General features: G+C 33.6%; 1 protein-coding gene across 1 annotated transcript in view; it reads right to left on the bottom strand.

Annotated features, from left to right (window-relative positions):
- Positions 1-267: 267 nt before the first annotated feature.
- Positions 268-20201, bottom strand: part of LOC138704706 (fatty-acid amide hydrolase 2-B) — an 86995-nt gene continuing 67061 nt past the window's right edge. The window contains exons 5-11 of the mRNA XM_069832846.1: positions 19163-19274; positions 15778-15935; positions 12745-12888; positions 10728-10826; positions 7330-7497; positions 5239-5421; positions 268-1847 (exon numbers count right to left, since the gene is read on the bottom strand). Coding sequence (XP_069688947.1) covers positions 1740-1847; positions 5239-5421; positions 7330-7497; positions 10728-10826; positions 12745-12888; positions 15778-15935; positions 19163-19274 — 972 coding nt within the window. The 3' untranslated portion in view covers positions 268-1739. The remainder of the gene's footprint in view (positions 1848-5238; positions 5422-7329; positions 7498-10727; positions 10827-12744; positions 12889-15777; positions 15936-19162; positions 19275-20201) is intronic.

Below are 20201 nucleotides of genomic sequence, written 5' to 3'. Positions count from 1 at the left end.
TTTAATTTTCATTAAACAAAAAAAATTAGATATGGCATAATTACTCGGATTCGTGTTGACAATTCTGGTAACAGCTCGTCCGTTGGACTTTTAATTATTCTCAAACGAATAAGATAAATTTCTTGGAAATTCTACAAATAAAGCCATTCAATAAAATTGATAATTTTATCCATTGACAAATTCTTGATTGAGAAACTGCCGCAGAAACCGAATTGTTAAGATGACGTTATTATATGTAGATTTCACAAAACAAGACAAAAATAAACCTTTACTTAAAATATAATTGGTATTTTTTTATTCATTCATTGAAGACATCAGCTCAAAAAATTTGAGTGACCACAAGGGTCCTGAATACAATAAACATGTACAGACCGTTCGCCTATGGGTGGGGCCAGGAAAGCAGCCTGCCTGCGGTGTCGCTTGCGGGAATTGTCTATCCGTATGCTTCCGCTTTCTATACTATACTCTGTAGAGTTTTAATTTTAAAAGTTTAGCAGCAGTAAAGACTGATGTTTTTGAAACACTAACTTCCTGTGAAACACGTCTTAGAGATTTATTAGGAGAGCGTGTAAATGATGCACTGATTTCATCAATTTTTTCTCCCGTCAATACTCTTCGTTTTCGCTTAGGAATTGGAGCACCCGAATATTTCACTTCAATTTGCCTACACACCTCTCTACATGACTCTGTTTTCATATATGCATCATACATAAAAACTCTTTGTTCAAGCGTGAATTTTGCGTTTTGCATTGTTAATAAATTTTACACACACGCTGAATATTTATGCAACTGTGTCAAGAAACTGCACTGTACGTGTTAAATACTGCAACATCTGGCTCACAACTGATATCTTGTCGACCTTGATGTCCTTGATTGTCGAGCGTGTCTCAACAACTGCGCACACAAAGCAGCATATCAATACATGCCGCTTTCCTGGCCTCACCCGTAGGCGAACGCTCTGTACAATATAATGTGATATTTGAAACATTAAAGAAAAAAGAAAGTTAATTGTTGAAGGCAAATATAAGTGAATTAATTAAATAATCTGTTTATTTATTTTATACTGATTTACTGATATTTCTCTCCTGTTGAAGTGTATGAATGCTTATGTATTTTTATTTCAATTTAATAACTAATGGATGTTCGAGGTAGATATTGATAATGTTTAACTTAATACCAGTACAAGTGTACAGGTTGCTTCTGTAAATGAAATAAATTCAGTGTTGCACAACATGTTTCTGAAACATATTATGAAATATATACGAGTATGCAGTTCATTTTGGAATTCTATAGTGTGAAATTATAAATAAGACCACTTTGGTATATGACTTCATTTGATACTCTTTTAATATCGATAATGTATTTCATAACTACAGTAAATTTGAGCTTATCTTAGTTAATAACGTTTAATTTCACATTTTGATTAAAAAAAATTTTTGTGGAAGTGAACTAGTGATGTTCTTAAACTCGTTTTACCGTTCCAATGCTGTAAATGATATTGATCAACATGTTACATAGCATGTAGGACTTAAGCATTAATCTCAATAGACAAGGTCCAGTTGTGTTCACTTTGTAACTTTGTATGGTACCAACTTGCCAACCATTTGCCCATGGTCCTGCTTCACTGACATTAGTTACGTTTCACTCATAATTGAATATTTACAAATTCTTTTGCAGATTCCATTTCCTTCTGCGTCAAATAGAGTTGAAAATTGCAGATTTGGTTTTGTAGTTAACTGTCATACAACTTTGTCAGATGTAGGAGGTTCTATCCAGCCTCCAAATGCAGCTTCCAATGCAATTGCTACAGCTATCGAAAGACGATCTTGCCAGGGTGCAGTCACAATCTGTACAGTCGTAAACAAAGTAAAGTTAGTTAGATATTGCATTGAAACAATTTATTCTTTTTTTATATAAAAGTGTACCAACAAGAACGCCAGATTTAATAGCGTGAATAAATGCAACAAAAACAGATAACAAAGCAGACAGCAGTGCTGCCAACTCAGTTATTGTTGGGACATTGTGCCATTATCTTGTTATTGGTTTGGCGACACTGTTATCCGTTTTGTTACATTTATTCACATTATTAAATCCAGCGTTCATGTTGGGATATCCTATAGTATTAGCCAGTGATGTTATTCTCAATTTTTAACAACTGGTTCTCTCTGCTAATAACTACAAATTTCATAATTGTAATACAAAAACTGTAATCTAAAAATACATTTAAAATTGCGAGCCTCATCCAGATCTCAGATGTTCTTCAAACTGTCAGATGATATCCTGTGTAATTTCTATAAAATAAAAAAAGAAGAAATACCAGTCTATATCACAGACACACTCATTGCTAAAACTCCAGTTGTGAACGAAATTCCTCCATGGAAATGGGTGATTCCAGAACATAACATACAAATTCCAGGAAATCATTCCAAAAATTATCCTCCATACTATCTTAAGTTAGATGCTATGGAACTACTCTGCAGCACAGATAAGGATCACCTTCAAATTTATGCAGATGGATCTCTAAATCCTAATAATGGGATATCAGGAGCAGGGTATTATATTCCAAAATGTCAAGAAAGTTATTTCATATCATGTTCATCCTCCTCCAGTCTTGACACTATATTGCTAGCTATTAATATAATTAAGTATGTACCAAACCTATATGCACATAGAATTATTCCAATTCAGAAACAACTACAGTACGTAAATTAAAAGAACTCCAAAAGGAAATAACATTTCAATGGATACCTAGTCATTGTGGTATACCTGGAAACGAGAAAGTCGATAATATTGCAAAACAGGCAACATATTTGCAACCAACACCTCTTCAAGTGATATCTCTATCCAGTGCTTTTGCTTTAGTAGAGTTTCATTTTACAAACCTATGGATCAACAATTGGCTCTCTTCTGACAAAGGAAAAATTTTACAGTCTGTACAAAAGAAACCAAATGACCTGGAAATGTACAAAAACTTGCCCAGACATGTTCAAACATTTTTAACAAGAGCCAGAACAGGTCACATTATCACTCAGTTGTACCTACACCGATTTCACATTTCTGATAATCCTACTTGTCTGTGGTGTAATAATCATGATGAAGATCTGGAACACATTCTTCTATACTGTCCATCCATAAACCACAAAATAAGTAAATTAAAATCATCAGTACCAGTTGCAGAAGACACAGCCCTGCAGTATATATTGACTACACCCCACCTCTGGCTACTAGCAACAGACATCTATAATGAACACCGATCAAACTACCCCTCATTTCTCGTGAAAAACAACAACTGAATATACTGCAGTGGACTATAGTGGACTTTATGTTGTCGGCAAACAGCTGGATACATTAAGAAGATTGATTGATAATTGTAATATAAAAATATTAAATAAGGAGCTGCAATTAAAGAAGAATTATGTGTAGAGCAATTTAAAAAGTCACAAATGCTAACTCTCATCACGAAGAAGAGTACAGAATATCCACAACTCCACAAGACCAACTGTCTGAATATCTGACCACACCTACAAATTATCTGAAACATCCGGAGACGCATCTGCACATGTATTTATACCATCTACTCTTATATAGAGTTAATTTAACATTAAATGTTCCGCACATCACTGCCACTTTTACAAAAACGAGTATTTTCGTAAAAGACGAGTAGTATTTTCCTTGAACCAAACATACAATATCGCTTTGCTACGAAGTGACGGTAATGTAGTACCGGTACTGAACATTTACCAATTTAATTTTCCACTCTCTGAAACATCAATCACTATACATGATTGATTTTACTTTTCTTAGATGTACTGCTACCACCACTACTAAAAAAATCTTCACTGATTGCTTACGTGAATTAGATTCAAACATACGCACAGTTTTAAATTATGCAGGCAGAAAGAGTGAAAAATTATGCAATCAGTACTGACAAGACTCTAAATGAAAAATAATTTATCTCATTCAAATAGATTAAAAATTGAAGGAGAAGTATTAAAAGAGGAAAACGAAGTACGGTATTTTATTGTGCTTATTTGCGTATTTTGTATAGTTGATAATCCATTTATTTTTTTAAATTATGTTTTTCAATACTGGTACTACGTTTCACTCTTGTGTATGCGGTAGCCTATTAATACCGATATTGAAAAAGCAGTAGGCAAACGCACTGCTGCCTGAATTATAAGACCAGGGACTAAAAGTGAGTAAGGGTGGGTACTAGCCCTACTAGGCGACCTTCTACTGACACCGCCCCTACATAAAGTAGCCATGACTATGGCTAAGGAATCAAGTATACAGACAATAGTAGCACTGTTTATGATATCTTAAATACAGTAATGAAGGAAAGGATAGTTTTAAAAACCAGTGGCGTAGCATGAAATTTTGAGCAGGAGAAGCTAACTCAAATTGTCTTCCATGTACATATGAAATAACGTAATGGAAAAATATAGTTTTAAAGTAAATAGTAGTCAATGTCAAGTCAGCAGTCCGAAGATTGGTTGGAACCTCGTAAGTAACACCAATAAGACATCACCTCAAATGGTACATAGTAAATTATGATTTCATGGTTTACACATATCTCTAACAAATAGACACATATACGTATAATTTAACACTAGCTCACTCCCTGTCATATTTAGAGAAATCACAATATTAACGGTCAATAAATACAGTTAGTAATTGCGTAAGTATGCGTCTGTCTTGGTTGTGTCCTTCACTGACAGCAAGGGAGTCGGTCGTTTGTTTTTTAAATCACACTTTTGTTTATAAGTCAGTCTTGATAATGGAATTGTCCTAAAAATTCAAGTAAATTAGTGTCAGCAACAGTTATTTCACTCATTATTTATTTATCAGCCACAATGCACACAAATACTTCAAACAACTAAACACAACTCACGAAAGGGATAACTCGGAAACTAAATTCTTTTCAATGTTAAAGCTAGCTTCTTGCGAGTCTTGCGACTAGGGTAGTTTTGTTAGAAAGAGACGGAAAATCTGCGGGGTGGGTTACACAGAAAAATGAGGGGATTGGAAGCTGGTGTGTGCAGGCTTCATGTTTACTGCTGCATCACAAATCATTCTGAGCTGCCGCATCACAATATTTAACGTATAAATAAAAATTGTATTAAAATTAATAAATAATTTTGTTCATAAACTGCAGGTTCGTTATGAAATTATTATTAACTGGGGAAGCTGAGCTTTTTAGCTTACATTGACGCTACGCCACTGTTAAAAACTGTGTACCTGAATTCCGATAGGCATTCCGTGTTTATTCTTGCCTACTGGGCAATTTGTAGCTGGCACCTCCAGGGCGTTCATTATTAATGTATATGATATATTTAATATTTTGTAGTAGCTTTCCAAATGGTAGTGTGCACCATCGATGAATGTAGGATAAAGGAATACACCATCATTTCCGAGCATAGCCTGTAAAAATTTAAAAAGACTTGTGAAGTGTACAAAATAAAACTATACATATTGATTGTGGAATACTGAAGATCTAAATTCTTCCTTTTACACAATTTTTATAATAAATTACAACAGCGTGTACAAATTAATAAAATAAAATTTGCTAAGTTGGATGAAAAGTTCACACATAATATGCCGGTACAAATTAGGTTAAAAACCCTCAAGGGTGATTTGCTGAGTTCTCCCTTGTTTAGTGTTAATGGATAATGTTAGTAACAAATTAAAAGCTAAGCTAGGTTATAAGTTTGTTCCTAAAGTAATAAACATAATCTGTTATGCAGATGATACTGTATTAATACTGTAGCAGACAACATGGATAATTTACGAAAGTTACCGGTACTCTGTCCGTTTTCAGTAAGTTGCAAAAAGAATTTTTAATTAAAAATTTCAATAAAGTAGGCCAAGGCAATAAGCAATAAGTAAAATACCATTTCGATACGAATTAGAAATTTGACAATACATAATCGAATAGGCGATGGATTTTCAATATCTACGAACTGATATGTGAAGTTATGGCGACCTAAAAGAATTAAAACTTCGGACAATAAAAGCCAATAGGGTACTGGTATTTATTTATTTATTTATTCTGGTAGGGTTAAGGCAATGAGGCCTTCTCTTTCACACTACCAGAAGTGAAGTATACATTGAAAGTACCGGTATCGGTACTGTAGTAATATTAATAGAATGTACCGGTATTTAATTATAAAAATCATTATCACGTACATTAACGAGCTTACATATAATGAAATATTGACTAAAAAGATACATAATTAAGAAATTTATCATTTATATCCTAATTCTACTTTATAATAGGCCTAAATGACAATTTATACAAACAAACAGAATAATCTATAAAAATTGACAAACACTCACAAATCAATTCAATGTAAAAGTTTGTAATTCTTGATTCTTAATTTAAATTGATAACCGTTGGGCAGTCCCTGTCATGACGTGATAAGGAGTTTCATAGGCAACAAACTGATATGGTGAAAGAGGCTGAATAGAAGAAGGTAGGTACGGTGACGAGGAATGGATACTGGTAATAAAGTCTGATGTTGATTTCCTAATGTTGTAAGATATTCAAAGCGAATTCTCGGATATTTTGGAGTAAAAGTGAGTAATATTCTAAACAGAATAGACAAAGAACATGCTGTTCTATGCTCCTTTAGGCGGACCCATAAAAGAGCTTCTAAAAATGGCGTTATATGGTAAAATCTACGAGTATTGGAGATGAAGTGGACACACACATTATGAACACGTTGTAGTCTTTCAGTTAAATTGACAGTTACATTTGTCAAGAGAGAATCGCAGTAATCAAAATGGGGCATCACAAGCGATTAAACAATATTTCTTGTTATGGAGAGAAACAAACAATTTCGTAAACGATTTAGATCTCTGTCCGTTAATAATCGATGACATTTTACATTAGGATATCTCAATGACATTCCGTGAAGAAATAAATACTTTCATAAAATAAGAATCTGTAAAATCATTAAGTATAAGAATTAATATAACAACAGAAATGAAAACATAAGGAAAATAACTAGCTTTACTAAATTATACCATGTCTGAGACGAGAACACCAGAGAACAATGTAGTATTAAAATAATTAATATGTTTAGAATTTTATTTCTTTAGATATATACGGTATAGACAGACATACGCACACGCAGACACAAGACACACACATAGGAACAGACACAATTAATTAAAACAATGTTTTAAATTGCGAAAAAATTTTCCATTGAACACCATTTAATAATAAAATATATATATTCACAAATTATTCTTGCATACATACATACATAAATAAAATTATTGAACAACTCATAATATACGGTACTAGGTAGTAAAACAAAAACTTACGTAAAATTCCTTCTTAAGGGCTGAATTCCTTTCTTTTAATACTTTTAATTTGGATTTTGACATACCACAGGATAATTTCTTCACTACAGAATAACATATCGGAGGAAATGTAGTGTCAGACATACATGTATAAAACTTCAAGATGTCCCTGAAGATTGCTTTCCATGACTGTAAAAAAAATGCTCACATTACTCAGAAGGTATGATAATATTAAAATTTCACAGGAAACTTACAATGCTGCCATTTTATAAATTGTGATCATTCTACTCGTAATCTTGGTAGATACATTTTTGGGACCACACTTGATAGACTCAGTGGCGTCCCTTACTGCAAATTCTGTATATATAAGGTGAATCATAAGCACCCATAATGTCATTAATTTCAGAGGTTTATCCTTTGAGATATTTCAAACAAAAGAAAAGTTTAATACAATTTTACTCGTTTTTGCTTCCGCTCTGAGATAATTTTTTTATGAAACATTTCATAGCCTATTTTGGAAAGCCATTAATTTAATTCCCAATATGCTCAGTCAATTTAAGAGAGCAGTGTATTATGGTAATAAATGATTGAAAGAATTTTAGTTTTGTTGTTTAAATATTCAGAAATTTGATCCAGGCAAATGTAACATTTGAAAATTCCTTTTCAGAGCGAAAAGTTATATTAGTTCATATCAAATTTCTGCACATTTATATGACAAAACTAAAATTCTTTCAATCGTGTGTTATCGTAATACTCTGCTGCCTTAAATTGACTGAACATAGTGGGAATTAAATCAATTGCTTTCTCAAAACACGATATGAAAAAAGCAAAAGTGAGCAAAATTGTATTAAACTTTTTTGTTTGAAATATCTCAAAGAATAATCCCCTGAGATTAATGACAGTACCGGTACTTACGGTTCACTTTGTATATATATATATATATATATATATATATATATATATATATATATACACAATATACACACATTATATTCCTGACATTTCATAATTTATTTTACAATACTCTTATTTTCTTTAATTCTTAATTCTCTCTGGCATCATAAAATTTACATAAAAAGCTGACTTGGATATTTCTACTTGTTAGTGAGTCAATAGGCCCAAAAATAAAGTTACCAGATTTTTTTTTCACGATTTCCAGGGAAACAGATATCAGTAGCCTATATGAAAAAACTACTTTTAACTTTCTGTTAGTTTGCCATTCACTTACATTGTTTTCACACACCTTAAAGAATTGAAATATTCATTCTATTTACACACTAAAGATATTCGTTATACTTAAATACTACTTCTACTGCTAGTATTTTTAGAAGATCTTATCTGGATCCCATTTTGCAGTAAATTTCTGTAAGGTCATGTTGAAGTTGGTTAAGATGGCAAGCATGGCTCGAACAATTTCAAAAATCATTTTTGGATTTTTTGGATCTCCACATCATCTTCATAGAAGAAAAAAAAATCTCTTCACTGAACATAATTTCCAGGAAGACGTGGAGATATTTCGATCTACTTCTGAATTGCAATTTACATAGAAAATCACTTTCTTGGAGAAAATTAAAACTAAATTTCACTCCATTTTGAGCAAAGATCAGCATTTTCTCCATTCCACTTTGCTATTTTCTCTGAAATCACGTATTTCTTCAAGCAAGAAATTTAATAAAATAAATTATTTCATCCAGGCCAAGTTTATCTACATTAGAAGAAAAATAATGGACTCTCTCTTAAAATTTTTCTTTTTCTGGATATACATTCCACAGATATTTTATCTTATGAATGAATACTCCAGGCACAGAGATATTCAACAGAATTTTCATAAAATTACAATAATTAAGGCAATGCTTTACTGAAAATAGTCGAATTTTGACAAATTTTATCATTTTTTTTTATTTTCGCGCTAAAAATGTATGGTTTCATGCAAATTTTACCTAAAGATCTTAATTATAAGTATATCTTTTATATAATTGGTATAAGTAATGTTTATTTCCGAGTTATGTGTAAACAAAACTTTAAATTTAATTATCTTGAAAAATAAATTTTCTACATTATAGCGATGTACCGAAGTACATATGATATTTCCATGCAGCTTTTATCATCCAGTTTGCTCTCGAAAAAGCTGAAAGTTAGAATTTATAAAACAGTTATGTTACTGGTTGTTCTGTATGGATGTGAAACTTGGACTCTCACTTTGAGAGAGGAACAGAGGTTAAGGGTGTTAGAGAACAAACTAGGCCTACTTAGGGAAATATTTGGGGCTAAGAGGGATGAAGTTACAGGAGAATGGAGAAAGTTACACAACGCGAAACTGCACATATTATATTCTTCACCTGACATAATTAGGAACATTAAATTCAGATATCTGAGATGGTGAGGGCATGTAGCACGTATGGGTGAATTCAGAAATGCATATAGAGTGTTAGTTGGAAGACCTGAGGGAAAAGACCTTTGGGGAGGCTGAGATATAGATGGGAGGATAATATTAAAATGGATTTGGGGGATATGATGGTAGGGACTGGATTAATCTTGCACAGGACAGGGACCTATGCCGGAATTATGTGAGGACAGCAATGAACTTCCGGATTCCTTAAAAGCCATTTCTAAGTAAGTATGTGGTATATATTTGAGAATTAACTGTGGGATTCTCTTAGATTCAGTTAGTCTTGTATTACTCATTTTTCTATATTGGTTCAATTTTTAGTTATTTATGGATGTCTTCATTGTGTTTACGATCCTGCCATTTGGATTTAGAGGTTTTCTCCAAAGATTTCATATCTGCTGCTTTGATTTTTTATTTTATCTCGTTTCAAAGTCGAAATTTCGTATCCATGAAGAGGTATTACTAATGTGTTATATATTCATTTTAATCTAGCCCTAGTTTGTTGTAATATCATGGAGAGTTCATAACAAGCCATATGGTTAGACTATATTATTTTATTTGTTTAGAGACTGAAATTAATTTGAAATGTCCTAGGATAGCTTATTCTTATTATTAGTTCATATTGCGGAGTTGCTACTGCTTTTGAACTGACATTTGAAAATATTATTTTATCTATTTTGATGTTTTGATCATACCACCAACATATCCAAAGAATAAAAGGCCACATACTAAATGGTCATATAAAACAGGAAAGGTTATTGGAATCTAACAAAGATAATCTTAATCACGAAACTATATTGGTGAATATAACAAACATTATGAAATCAATTCTATAAAATGAGTACAGTACCGTAATTTTAATTTATATATTCTGTTATCAGCGAAATTCTTAGTGCCTAGTTAAAATGTTTATGAAACTCATCTGTTTTTATTTTTGAAAAACATTTAGAATGGAGAATATTACTATTGATTCTTATTCTTTCATAGTACATGTAACAAATTCAGATCAGTGAAGATTCTTCATACATACCTCAGGATCAACAGATCTCTGGGAAGATGACAGTCCATTTAATTGTAATATGAGTGGACCTGAGATATCATTTGCATATTTCATTTCTTTAATATCAACCTGAAAATTAAAAGAAAAAGAATGACAAAAATAATATAACTTTGTTAACTTATAAACATTTTGTGACGATGTTGTAAAGAAATTGGATATACTTTTTTCCTTGTATGAGGGAGGATCGGAAAGTAACACACAACAATTTTTTTACGGAATATTATTTGTCTCTGGACTTTCAAAATTGGCAGACAATTAGTTTGAATCTTGCACTACAGACATCAATGGTTCGATCATATGTTGTCCTGGCAGAAGGAGCAGTAATTACCGAGTAAAGATGGTGCGTTTGCTAGCTTTGTCTACTTGTAAAGAGCAGCAAGGTGTTTTTTCTTGTGGGAAAAAGGATTAAGTCCGAGTGAAATCTACATAGGGAAATGTTGGACGTGTATGCAGCTGGTTGTCGTCTCCATGTTGTGACTGTTCGTAGAAAAACTGAGAAATTTGGCTGGCATGTGCTCAATCGTCCACCATACAGTTCAGACCTCGCACCATTTGACTTTCACGTCTTCAGACAATAAAGAAATTCCTAGGAGGCAATGCTTCAGTTCGGATGAAGAAATGAAATAAATTGGTCTTGCACAGGTGCCTATAATACTTCCAGAAAATGAAGTTATATGAGCAAGGTATACTCAAAATGGTATCATTATGGGAGAAATGTGTCGAGAGACTCGGTTCATATGTCGAAAAATAGGTAAAACCTGTAGTTTTTTTGTGCACTATTTTTTTTTCGTATTTATTAATATTTTACAAAAAGAATTGTTGTGCATTATTTTTCCTCGTTTATTTGAGTTTCCAGGCTTTAAATTCTATAACTTGATGAAAGGAGTGTCTTCATGGGAAATAGAAAATTTCTGAAGACATATATTTCAAATAATAATAAAAAAAATATGACTACTTCCCATTGCATACAGAGTTAACTTGCCTGTCTATGAACTAGGTGGTCCTGGGTACATTTTCAAGGGAAAGGATCTGAAATTGGGATGCTGTCTGCCTTGTGATCAGAAAAATTAGAAAGCACGATAGATGGCGAATTCCAGTCAATAAGAAATTGATGATGAATACCTGTGGGGACTTGCCTCCCTATCTTGTCTGATAGTTATGCTATTGACTCGCCTTGACCCCTCGTGTTGCTATAGTGCCATGGAGGAATATAAAATAAACTAAAGACAGAAGTTTATCATTAAAAATAGCTATGTCTGTCATTACTTCTTGTGTTCATATCTTTATTGGTCCTTCTTCTTGCCCATGTATCAGTGGCTTCCAGTGATCAATCTTTTTAATTTTCTTTCTGTTACCTTTTCTTCATTGTTAAAAATTTTAAATCCATGATGCGATAACCCACGAAGGGGCAAGGCCAGATGCTGACATCACCATCAATATGACTCAGTAAAGGTAAACGATCATCCAACCAAAACGAAGGTGTAGTGTGGTTAGCACGATGATTCTCCCAGCTGTTACAGTTAGTTTCTTTAACCAGATTTCGCTACGTATCATAGCTCCCCCAAATTCATCACAGTGCTGGGTGAGCATCAGTCCCATACACTGGTCGAAAATTTCTTCTTCATGAGGACTCAAAGAACCACCACGCATTCCATAACTCAAGTCCTAGGCATGACGCTATGACATGAAATTCTTCATTGTTAATACATGTTCAAATCAGTTTGTTCTTTTTTTCTGTATATTTTTTGGTTCTCATTTCTTCGTTTCCTTATGTTTAACTCTAATAATCGTGACACTTACCCATTAATATTCAATTTGTAATAATTTATATTGACATTAATTTTATTTAAATAAAAATATATCGTAATGAAATTTCTGACTTTTGTATTTCTAATTTGATTACAAGTGTTTCAGTTTCTAAGCTGTGTTCTAGAGCTGGCTGCCTTGCGTTGTGCAAAGCTTACATGCTGACAGATTTGGACCTTACCTTCTTTACAGTGGCACCATGCACCGACTGAAGATAATGAACTGTTCTCTGCATGGCTGCTTTCACATCTCGAGCTACAGCACTGGTTATAGGGGAACCTCCGTCATCTTCCATATAGTAAAACTTTATATTTTTTATGTTAACCTAAATGAAATCACAAAAATTATCGATTTTATAAATAACTGCAATCAATATGTATTATTTAATAACACTATTAGTAATGAATCATCTCTTTCGGTATAACGAAATATGTAAAGTGATCTATAAAAATGATCAATTACGTAAATACAATTAATTGATGAACTAGTGGACTTACTCGTGTTAAATATGTAATATTTGTCCGGCTTACAGCTGTTTCAGTGCATCACGCACCATCATCAGAGCCTACTAGATCGCGGCGTCATCTCGAACTTCTCTGCCTGTTAGGAGGGTGTGTTTTATTGTTGGACTGTGTTGGATTGTGGAGTCGAATAGTGTGTGTGTACTGAAATTGATCTGTGTGTTGAGGATTTGATCGGGGTGTGTTTTAGTGTGTTTGTATATTGATTCATAGCACAAGAAAACGGATACAATCCAAACATAATAGACAACATCGTAAGGAAGACAAAACAAACACTTAACAAACACATAAATGCACAAAAAACAACACAAACACATAAATGCACAAAAAACAACACAAACACAAGAACACAAGAAATACATCACACTAACATATGAAAACAAAAGCACATATAAGATCGCATCTTCATTCAGAAAACAGAAATACAACATAACATACTGAACAGAAAACACACTACAAAGACATCTCAACACACAAAAAACACAAACAAATAAATACGACCACACAGGTGTATACAAACTCACATGTAATAGTTGCGACAAGTTCTACATAGGACAGACAGGCAGATCATTCCAAACTCGCTACAAAGAACACATTAAAGCTATAACCAGAGGACACAATACATCTACATACGCCGATCACATAACCAATGCCAACCATACATACAATAACATAAATACTAACATGGAAATCCGACACACACAACCCAAGAACCAAAGACTCAACACACTAGAACAATACGAAATATACAAACACACTAAAACACACCCCGATCAAATCCTCAACACACAGATCAATTTCAGTACACACACACTATTCGACTCCACAATCCAACACATTCCAACAATAAAACACACCCTCCTAACAGACAGAGAAGTTCGAGATGACGCCGCGATCTAGTAGGCTCTGATGATGGTGCGTGATGCACTGAAACAGCTGTAAGCCGGACGAATATTGCATATTTAACACGAGTAAGTCCACTAGTTCATCAATTAATTATATTCAAGTGTTAAAAGTTGTGTACGCAAGATTCAAAATGGAGTAAATACAATGTAATAACGAATGCAAAAACACGTAACTTGTATATAAAATACTCTTCAATAGCAGTTAATAGAGATCTAGTAACCAGGTACGATAGAATGTAACACGAGAAAGACATAATATAATACATTTTCCGAAGTGATATAGTGTTAAAAGTTGTGTAATCAAGATGCATATTTGTTTGATTGTAATTTAGTATGCCTTGGATATTATTTAGATATGTATATCATCATCATCACCATCATCATCATCATCTATATCTATTCATTAAAGAATTTGGAAGTACAATCTTCATATTTATATAAAGTTCAGAATACCTAATTTTTTTATTTTTTTATTTATTGACTTTTAAGTTCAAAGCAACAGTAGTAATGCGTCAGAGTTAGTGACAAATATTTGTACACTTTGCAAAGTATTGGTTTGATTAATCACTGAACACAATCATTAGGTACCTGCAAACTTTAATGAATGAATAATAATTGCATGAAGGCAAAAAAAGACGTGCTATGGTACTTCATCTTAAAAGTGATGAATATAAAATAAAGTTAATATTGTCATTTAAAATATATGTAGGTCCTCTATAAAGTGTTGGGGGATATAAGGAAATCCCTATGATTGTGTGTAGAGCCTACATAGGAATTAGTGTAATGGAATTAGGATAATTGAATAGGCCTACATTTGCTGTAAGATTTAAGTGTGTTTAATTAACGGAATGAAATAAGCTATTAATAACAGTTAATGGGATCTGGGTAGACCTCGCAAGAGGTGGCTGGACGATAGAGACCGGAACAGGTGATATCACCTAAACCTTGAAGGGAGAAGAAGAAGAAGAATAACAGTTAATCCTCCAATAATAATGAATTAAAACAGAATGTACTATTAAGAAGAGACCAGCCTCGTGGTCTAGTGGTCAGAGCTTCTGGCTATAGTTCATGAGGTCCCGGGTTCGATTCCCGGTTAGAGCACAGGAATTTTTCCTTAAAGGTGTTCGTCCATGGTCTGGAATTTAGGTTAAGTTTAGATTTAAGACCTCTCCTGGCACCACATTATCATAATCATCTTATCACATCATCGAGGTAATGTAACTCCGCCTTCCAGGCTCCCCAACCTCAGAAGTGAGTTACAGCTAAGCCACGGCCAGGAGAGAAGACCAGAAATGTCGAAAAGACAACCTGGTGGCATTGGATAAAAAAAAAATATCTATTTAGGGATACAGTATGCTACAGTTTACATCATTAAAAAAATAACCGGTAACCAACAATAGCATTACTTTTTGAATGATGTAAACTGTAGCATATGTTATTCTGTATCCCTAAATAGATATAGATGATAATGATGATGATGACGATGATGATGATATACATATCTAAATAATATCCAAGGCATACTAAATTACAATCAAACAAATATGCATCTTGATTACACAACTTTTAACACTATATCACTTCGGAATATGTATTATATGTCTTTCTTGTGTTAAATTCTATCGTCCCTGGTTAACATGTTTCGATCTGTTATTGACCTTCTTCAGAAGGTTCAGAAGGTTTTGAAGAAGGTCAATAACAGACCGAAACATGTTAATCAGGTACGCTAGAATTTAACACGAGAAGGACATATAATACATATTCCGAAACAAATATGGTTAACATTACCCTTTCATCTAACAACAGTTTATCTGCATTTTTGTTGGCCAGCACTTTCAGCATTGGTTTAAGATCTTCTGCGTAACGCATCATTGGGCCAATGGTAAAAAAACGAGACCAGTTTTCGTCACCGCAATTGGGATTGTGGCCTGTATGTGGGACTGCACCTATAAACATAGAGACAAAGCGATATTTAGAACATAATTAAATCCATCTTTGTTGACCTTATTTATTAGGAACATTGGATTATAACACAGAAAAAGTAGTAGTCTATTGCCTAGGAATTTTTTACTTTAACTTTTAACTTTAGGTGAATTTTTTATATTGTAATTCATCGAATTTCTATGATCGTAGTTATATTTGAGGCATTTTAAATTATCTAACCATATAATCAAATAGATGGCAAAGGAAGCTTTTAATAGAAAAAGGTGCGTCTTCTGTGGACTTCTGGAAAAAGAACTAAGGAAGAGACTAGGGAAGTGTTCTGTGTGGAGTATGGCATTGTATGGTGCAGAAACATGGAAATTACAACATAGTGAAGAGAAGCGACTAGAAGCATTTGAAATCTAGATATGCGTATGAAATGGACAGACAGAATGAGAAATGAAGCTGTGCTAGAAAGAGTGGGTGAAGAAATAATAATGCTGAAACTGATCAGGAGGAGAAAAAGGAATTGTTTGGGTCACTGACTGAGAGAAAACTGTCTACTGAAGGATGCACTGGAAGGAATGGTGAACGGGGAAGAGTATGGGGCAGAAGAAGATATTTAGATGATAGACAACATTAAGATATACCTGTGGATCATATGCGGAGACTAAGAGGAATGCAGAAAATAGGAAAGATTGAATAATGCTGGGTTTACAGTGAAAGACCTATTATTGAGCAGAACACTATGTACCGGTATATCAATGTATCAAATGTTGCCAAATATAGTGTACTGTGCGTATTTAAGTTGAGAGAAATGTATTTCTTTTTTGTTTTTCTTTTATGCAGTTTTCTGGACTTCAAAATTTTAAGCAGTTTATTGAATAAGAAATGCTCTTTGGACAACAGTTATTGTCAGATTAGTCTGAAACTTCTCACAGAGATCAATTAAATGTTGATAAATTAAATTTAATTAGCACTTCTATGAAATATTAATTTTAAGTTCTTCCGGAGCATATTCATATTGCACCTAGATTAGATATGCTGTAATGTTAAATTCATGGAATTAAAAAATTCATTCATTCATTTAGTGTTCTTCACTGCAAACCGCGCATTCTACAGTCTTTCCTATTTTCTGCCTTTCTCTTTGTCTCCTCATATGATCCATATATCTTAATGTCGTCTATTTTCTTATATCATCTTCTGCTCCCAATTCTTCTCCCATTCACCATTCCTTCCAGTGCATCTTTCAGACGGAAGTTTCTTCTCAACCAGTGACCCAGCCAATTCCTTTCCCTCTTCCTGATCAGTTTCAGCATCATTCTTTCTTCACCCACTCTTTCCAACACAGCTTCATTTCTTATTTTGTCTGCCAACTTCACACGTTCTATTCTTCTCCATATCCACATTTCAAATGCTTCTATTCGCTTCTCTTCACTTCGTCGTAATGTCCATGTTTCTGCCCCATACAATGCCACACTCCACACAAAGCACTTCACTAGTCTCTTCCTCAGTTCTTTTTCCAGAGGTCCGCAGAAGATGCTCCTTTTCCCATTAAAAACTTCCTTGACGATTGCTATCCTCCTTTTGATTTCCTGGCAGCAGCTCATGTTACTGCTTAGAGTACACCCCAAGTATTTGAAGCTGTCCACTTGCTCTACTACCTCATTTATAATTCGCAAGTTTACCTTCTTTATTTTCGTTTCTATGACCATGCTCTTCGTCTTATTTGCATTTATCTTCATCTCATACTGCTCACAGCTGTCATTTAGCTCTAGTAGCATATCCCTTATTATGATTCTCTATTTAGACTGTACTCAAAAAGCTAATTAATTTTCATTCCCATGACTATTTTAAAGTTTTTGAGCAAATACGAACTAAACATTTTGAAAACTTTGATGCAAGGAGCCTTTTTAGTGATGTCAATATAAAGTATATAAAAAAAATATAATTTCAAACCTATTAGCCCTATTGCCACCATATTTTGTACAGATGATAGTATTTTAGGCCTGTTTATGTGCAGTAGTTAATTTTCACAAATTTTGGATTAAAATTGTGGAAGTTTTAAAAATCATAAAAGTTTTCTCTTAACAAACATGTTTAGAACGGGTTTTCTATAATCTCCAATACAACATTCAGTCGATTCCTTGTTTTCTCAAGGTAATCTTGTGCATACTGCATGGCATTTGGATATGTTGTTTTCTAATGCCAGGCGTTTACAATAAAGTCATTTGACCTCTTTCACTCCAATATTTTTCAAAGATATTATCATGACCAGCCACTGAAGCACAGATTTTGAGGTGTTCCGAATCCATTTCTTGGTTTGAGTTGCACAATGGACAGTTAGGGGACTGATATATTCTAATTCTATGCAGGTGTTTGGCGAAACAATCATGGCCTGTTGCCAATCTAAATGCAGCTACAGACGATTTTCATGGTAAATCGGGAATTAACTGTGGATTTTGATGCAGAGAGTTCCATTTTTCCCTTGGGATTGTGTTATCAAATTTTGTTTGTTGAAGTCTAAGTATGTAGACTTAATAAATCTTTTTACAGAGTAATACGTAGATTTAGTAACAGGTTTGTAAGTAGCAGTGCTGCCCTTCTTTGCTAAAGCATCCGCATTCTAGTTTCCCAGGATTCCACAATGGGATGGTATCCATTGGAATACAATTCTTTTATTGAGTGATATTAATTGAGAGAGCATTTTAGTTATTTCTGCTGTTTGAGATAAAGGTGTGTGTTTAGAGACTATTGATAGAATAGCTGCTTTGGAGTCTGACAATATAACTGCATTCCTAAATTTACTGATGTGGCATAGAAGATTCCTGAGACTTTCACTTATTGCAATGATTTCTCCATCAAAACTTGTTGTTCCATACCCAAGAGATCTATAAAGTGAGAAGAGACAGCACGTAACACCTGCACCGGCACCTTGTTCTCTGGAGATCAAGGATCCGTCAGTGTATAAATGAAGCCAGTTTTGTGGAGGGTATCTAATATTAATTGTCTCTAAAGATAATTGTTTTAGTATTTCAGTGTTTACTTCTGATTTCAGTATTTCTTCTGTTAAATTTAGATTATATTCTATATTTAATAGAGTTAAAGGGTTTGGTTTAATTTGTAGGTTGGCATTTGGATATTAGCCAATCTTATCGTTACACAGGGGATATGACAGCTAGAATACCAATTATGCTAGAAGCATGACTACGTTACTTAACTTTGAAATTAATGATTTAAATCTTCTCACCTGGTGTTGGTTTATGCGCAAAAATTCCTGTGAAAGCCGCCGGAATTCGAAGTGATCCTCCTATATCTGAACCCAGACCGATTACTGAACCAGCAGAACTCAGAAGTGATGCCTGCAATGATACAACCAAGGCAATTCTCCGTCATTTCATCATCCTATAAAATGTAAAAAGAAATCTAAAATAAATTTATAATGACTATTTCACTGAAGTACCAGTTCACCAATAGAATGTAAGAATCCGTTGAAAGTCAACGAATAAAACTGTTTATCACTGCAGTATTGTAGGTTTCATATTGATACTTTTGTTATGTTGCTAATGCTTCGTAAGTGTGCCCACAAATCGATGAGGATTGCTATAGCCTAATTATTAAATAAACTAAGACATAGCCTAATCAACATTAATTTCCCCAGCATCAGGGTACACCAAATAAATTTACTTACGGACTTTCATTTCAATAATTGAAGAATGTGATCCGAAAACTCACTCAGTCATCTGGCCATTTTTATGATTTATACATATATATGATTTTTTAAAGAACTCTATCATTATACTTTAAGCTTCTTTTCTTCCAAAAACAACACCAATCTTTGTCTAAAAGTTTTTGTGTTATTGTGCATATCACTTGAAAATTCACTCAGTCCGTTGACTGGGATGAAAAATTAACTCAGTTCTGTCATAAAAATGGACTGAACGCGTTTTGGGATCACACTCTCCAATAGCACATTTAATTTTTTTTTCTAATACCGGGCATATTGACGTGTATCCATTTGCGCCTCTTCCTACTTTTTGAAGATTATGATAAAAAAACCTGTTTTGAGATTGGGGCCTCGGATTCTGTTAGCTCCTTTGAATGATATATGAGTAGGATAGAAGTAGGCAGGATGGATGGAGATGGTGATAATGATGGTGAAATCAACCCAGGATCCGGCACCGAAAGTTACCCAGCTTTAATTTGTTCTTAATGGGTTAAGAAAAACCTCGGAAGTAACCTCACTCAGACAATTTGTACCATTATTAATCTGTATCTGTGGTCCATAC

Source organism: Periplaneta americana, chromosome 8 (genome assembly GCF_040183065.1).
Source record: "Periplaneta americana isolate PAMFEO1 chromosome 8, P.americana_PAMFEO1_priV1, whole genome shotgun sequence".
NCBI lineage: Eukaryota > Metazoa > Arthropoda > Insecta > Blattodea > Blattidae > Periplaneta > Periplaneta americana.
The sequence above is the reverse complement of the archived record's forward strand: the minus strand, read 5'-3'. Positions and strand labels throughout refer to the sequence as shown.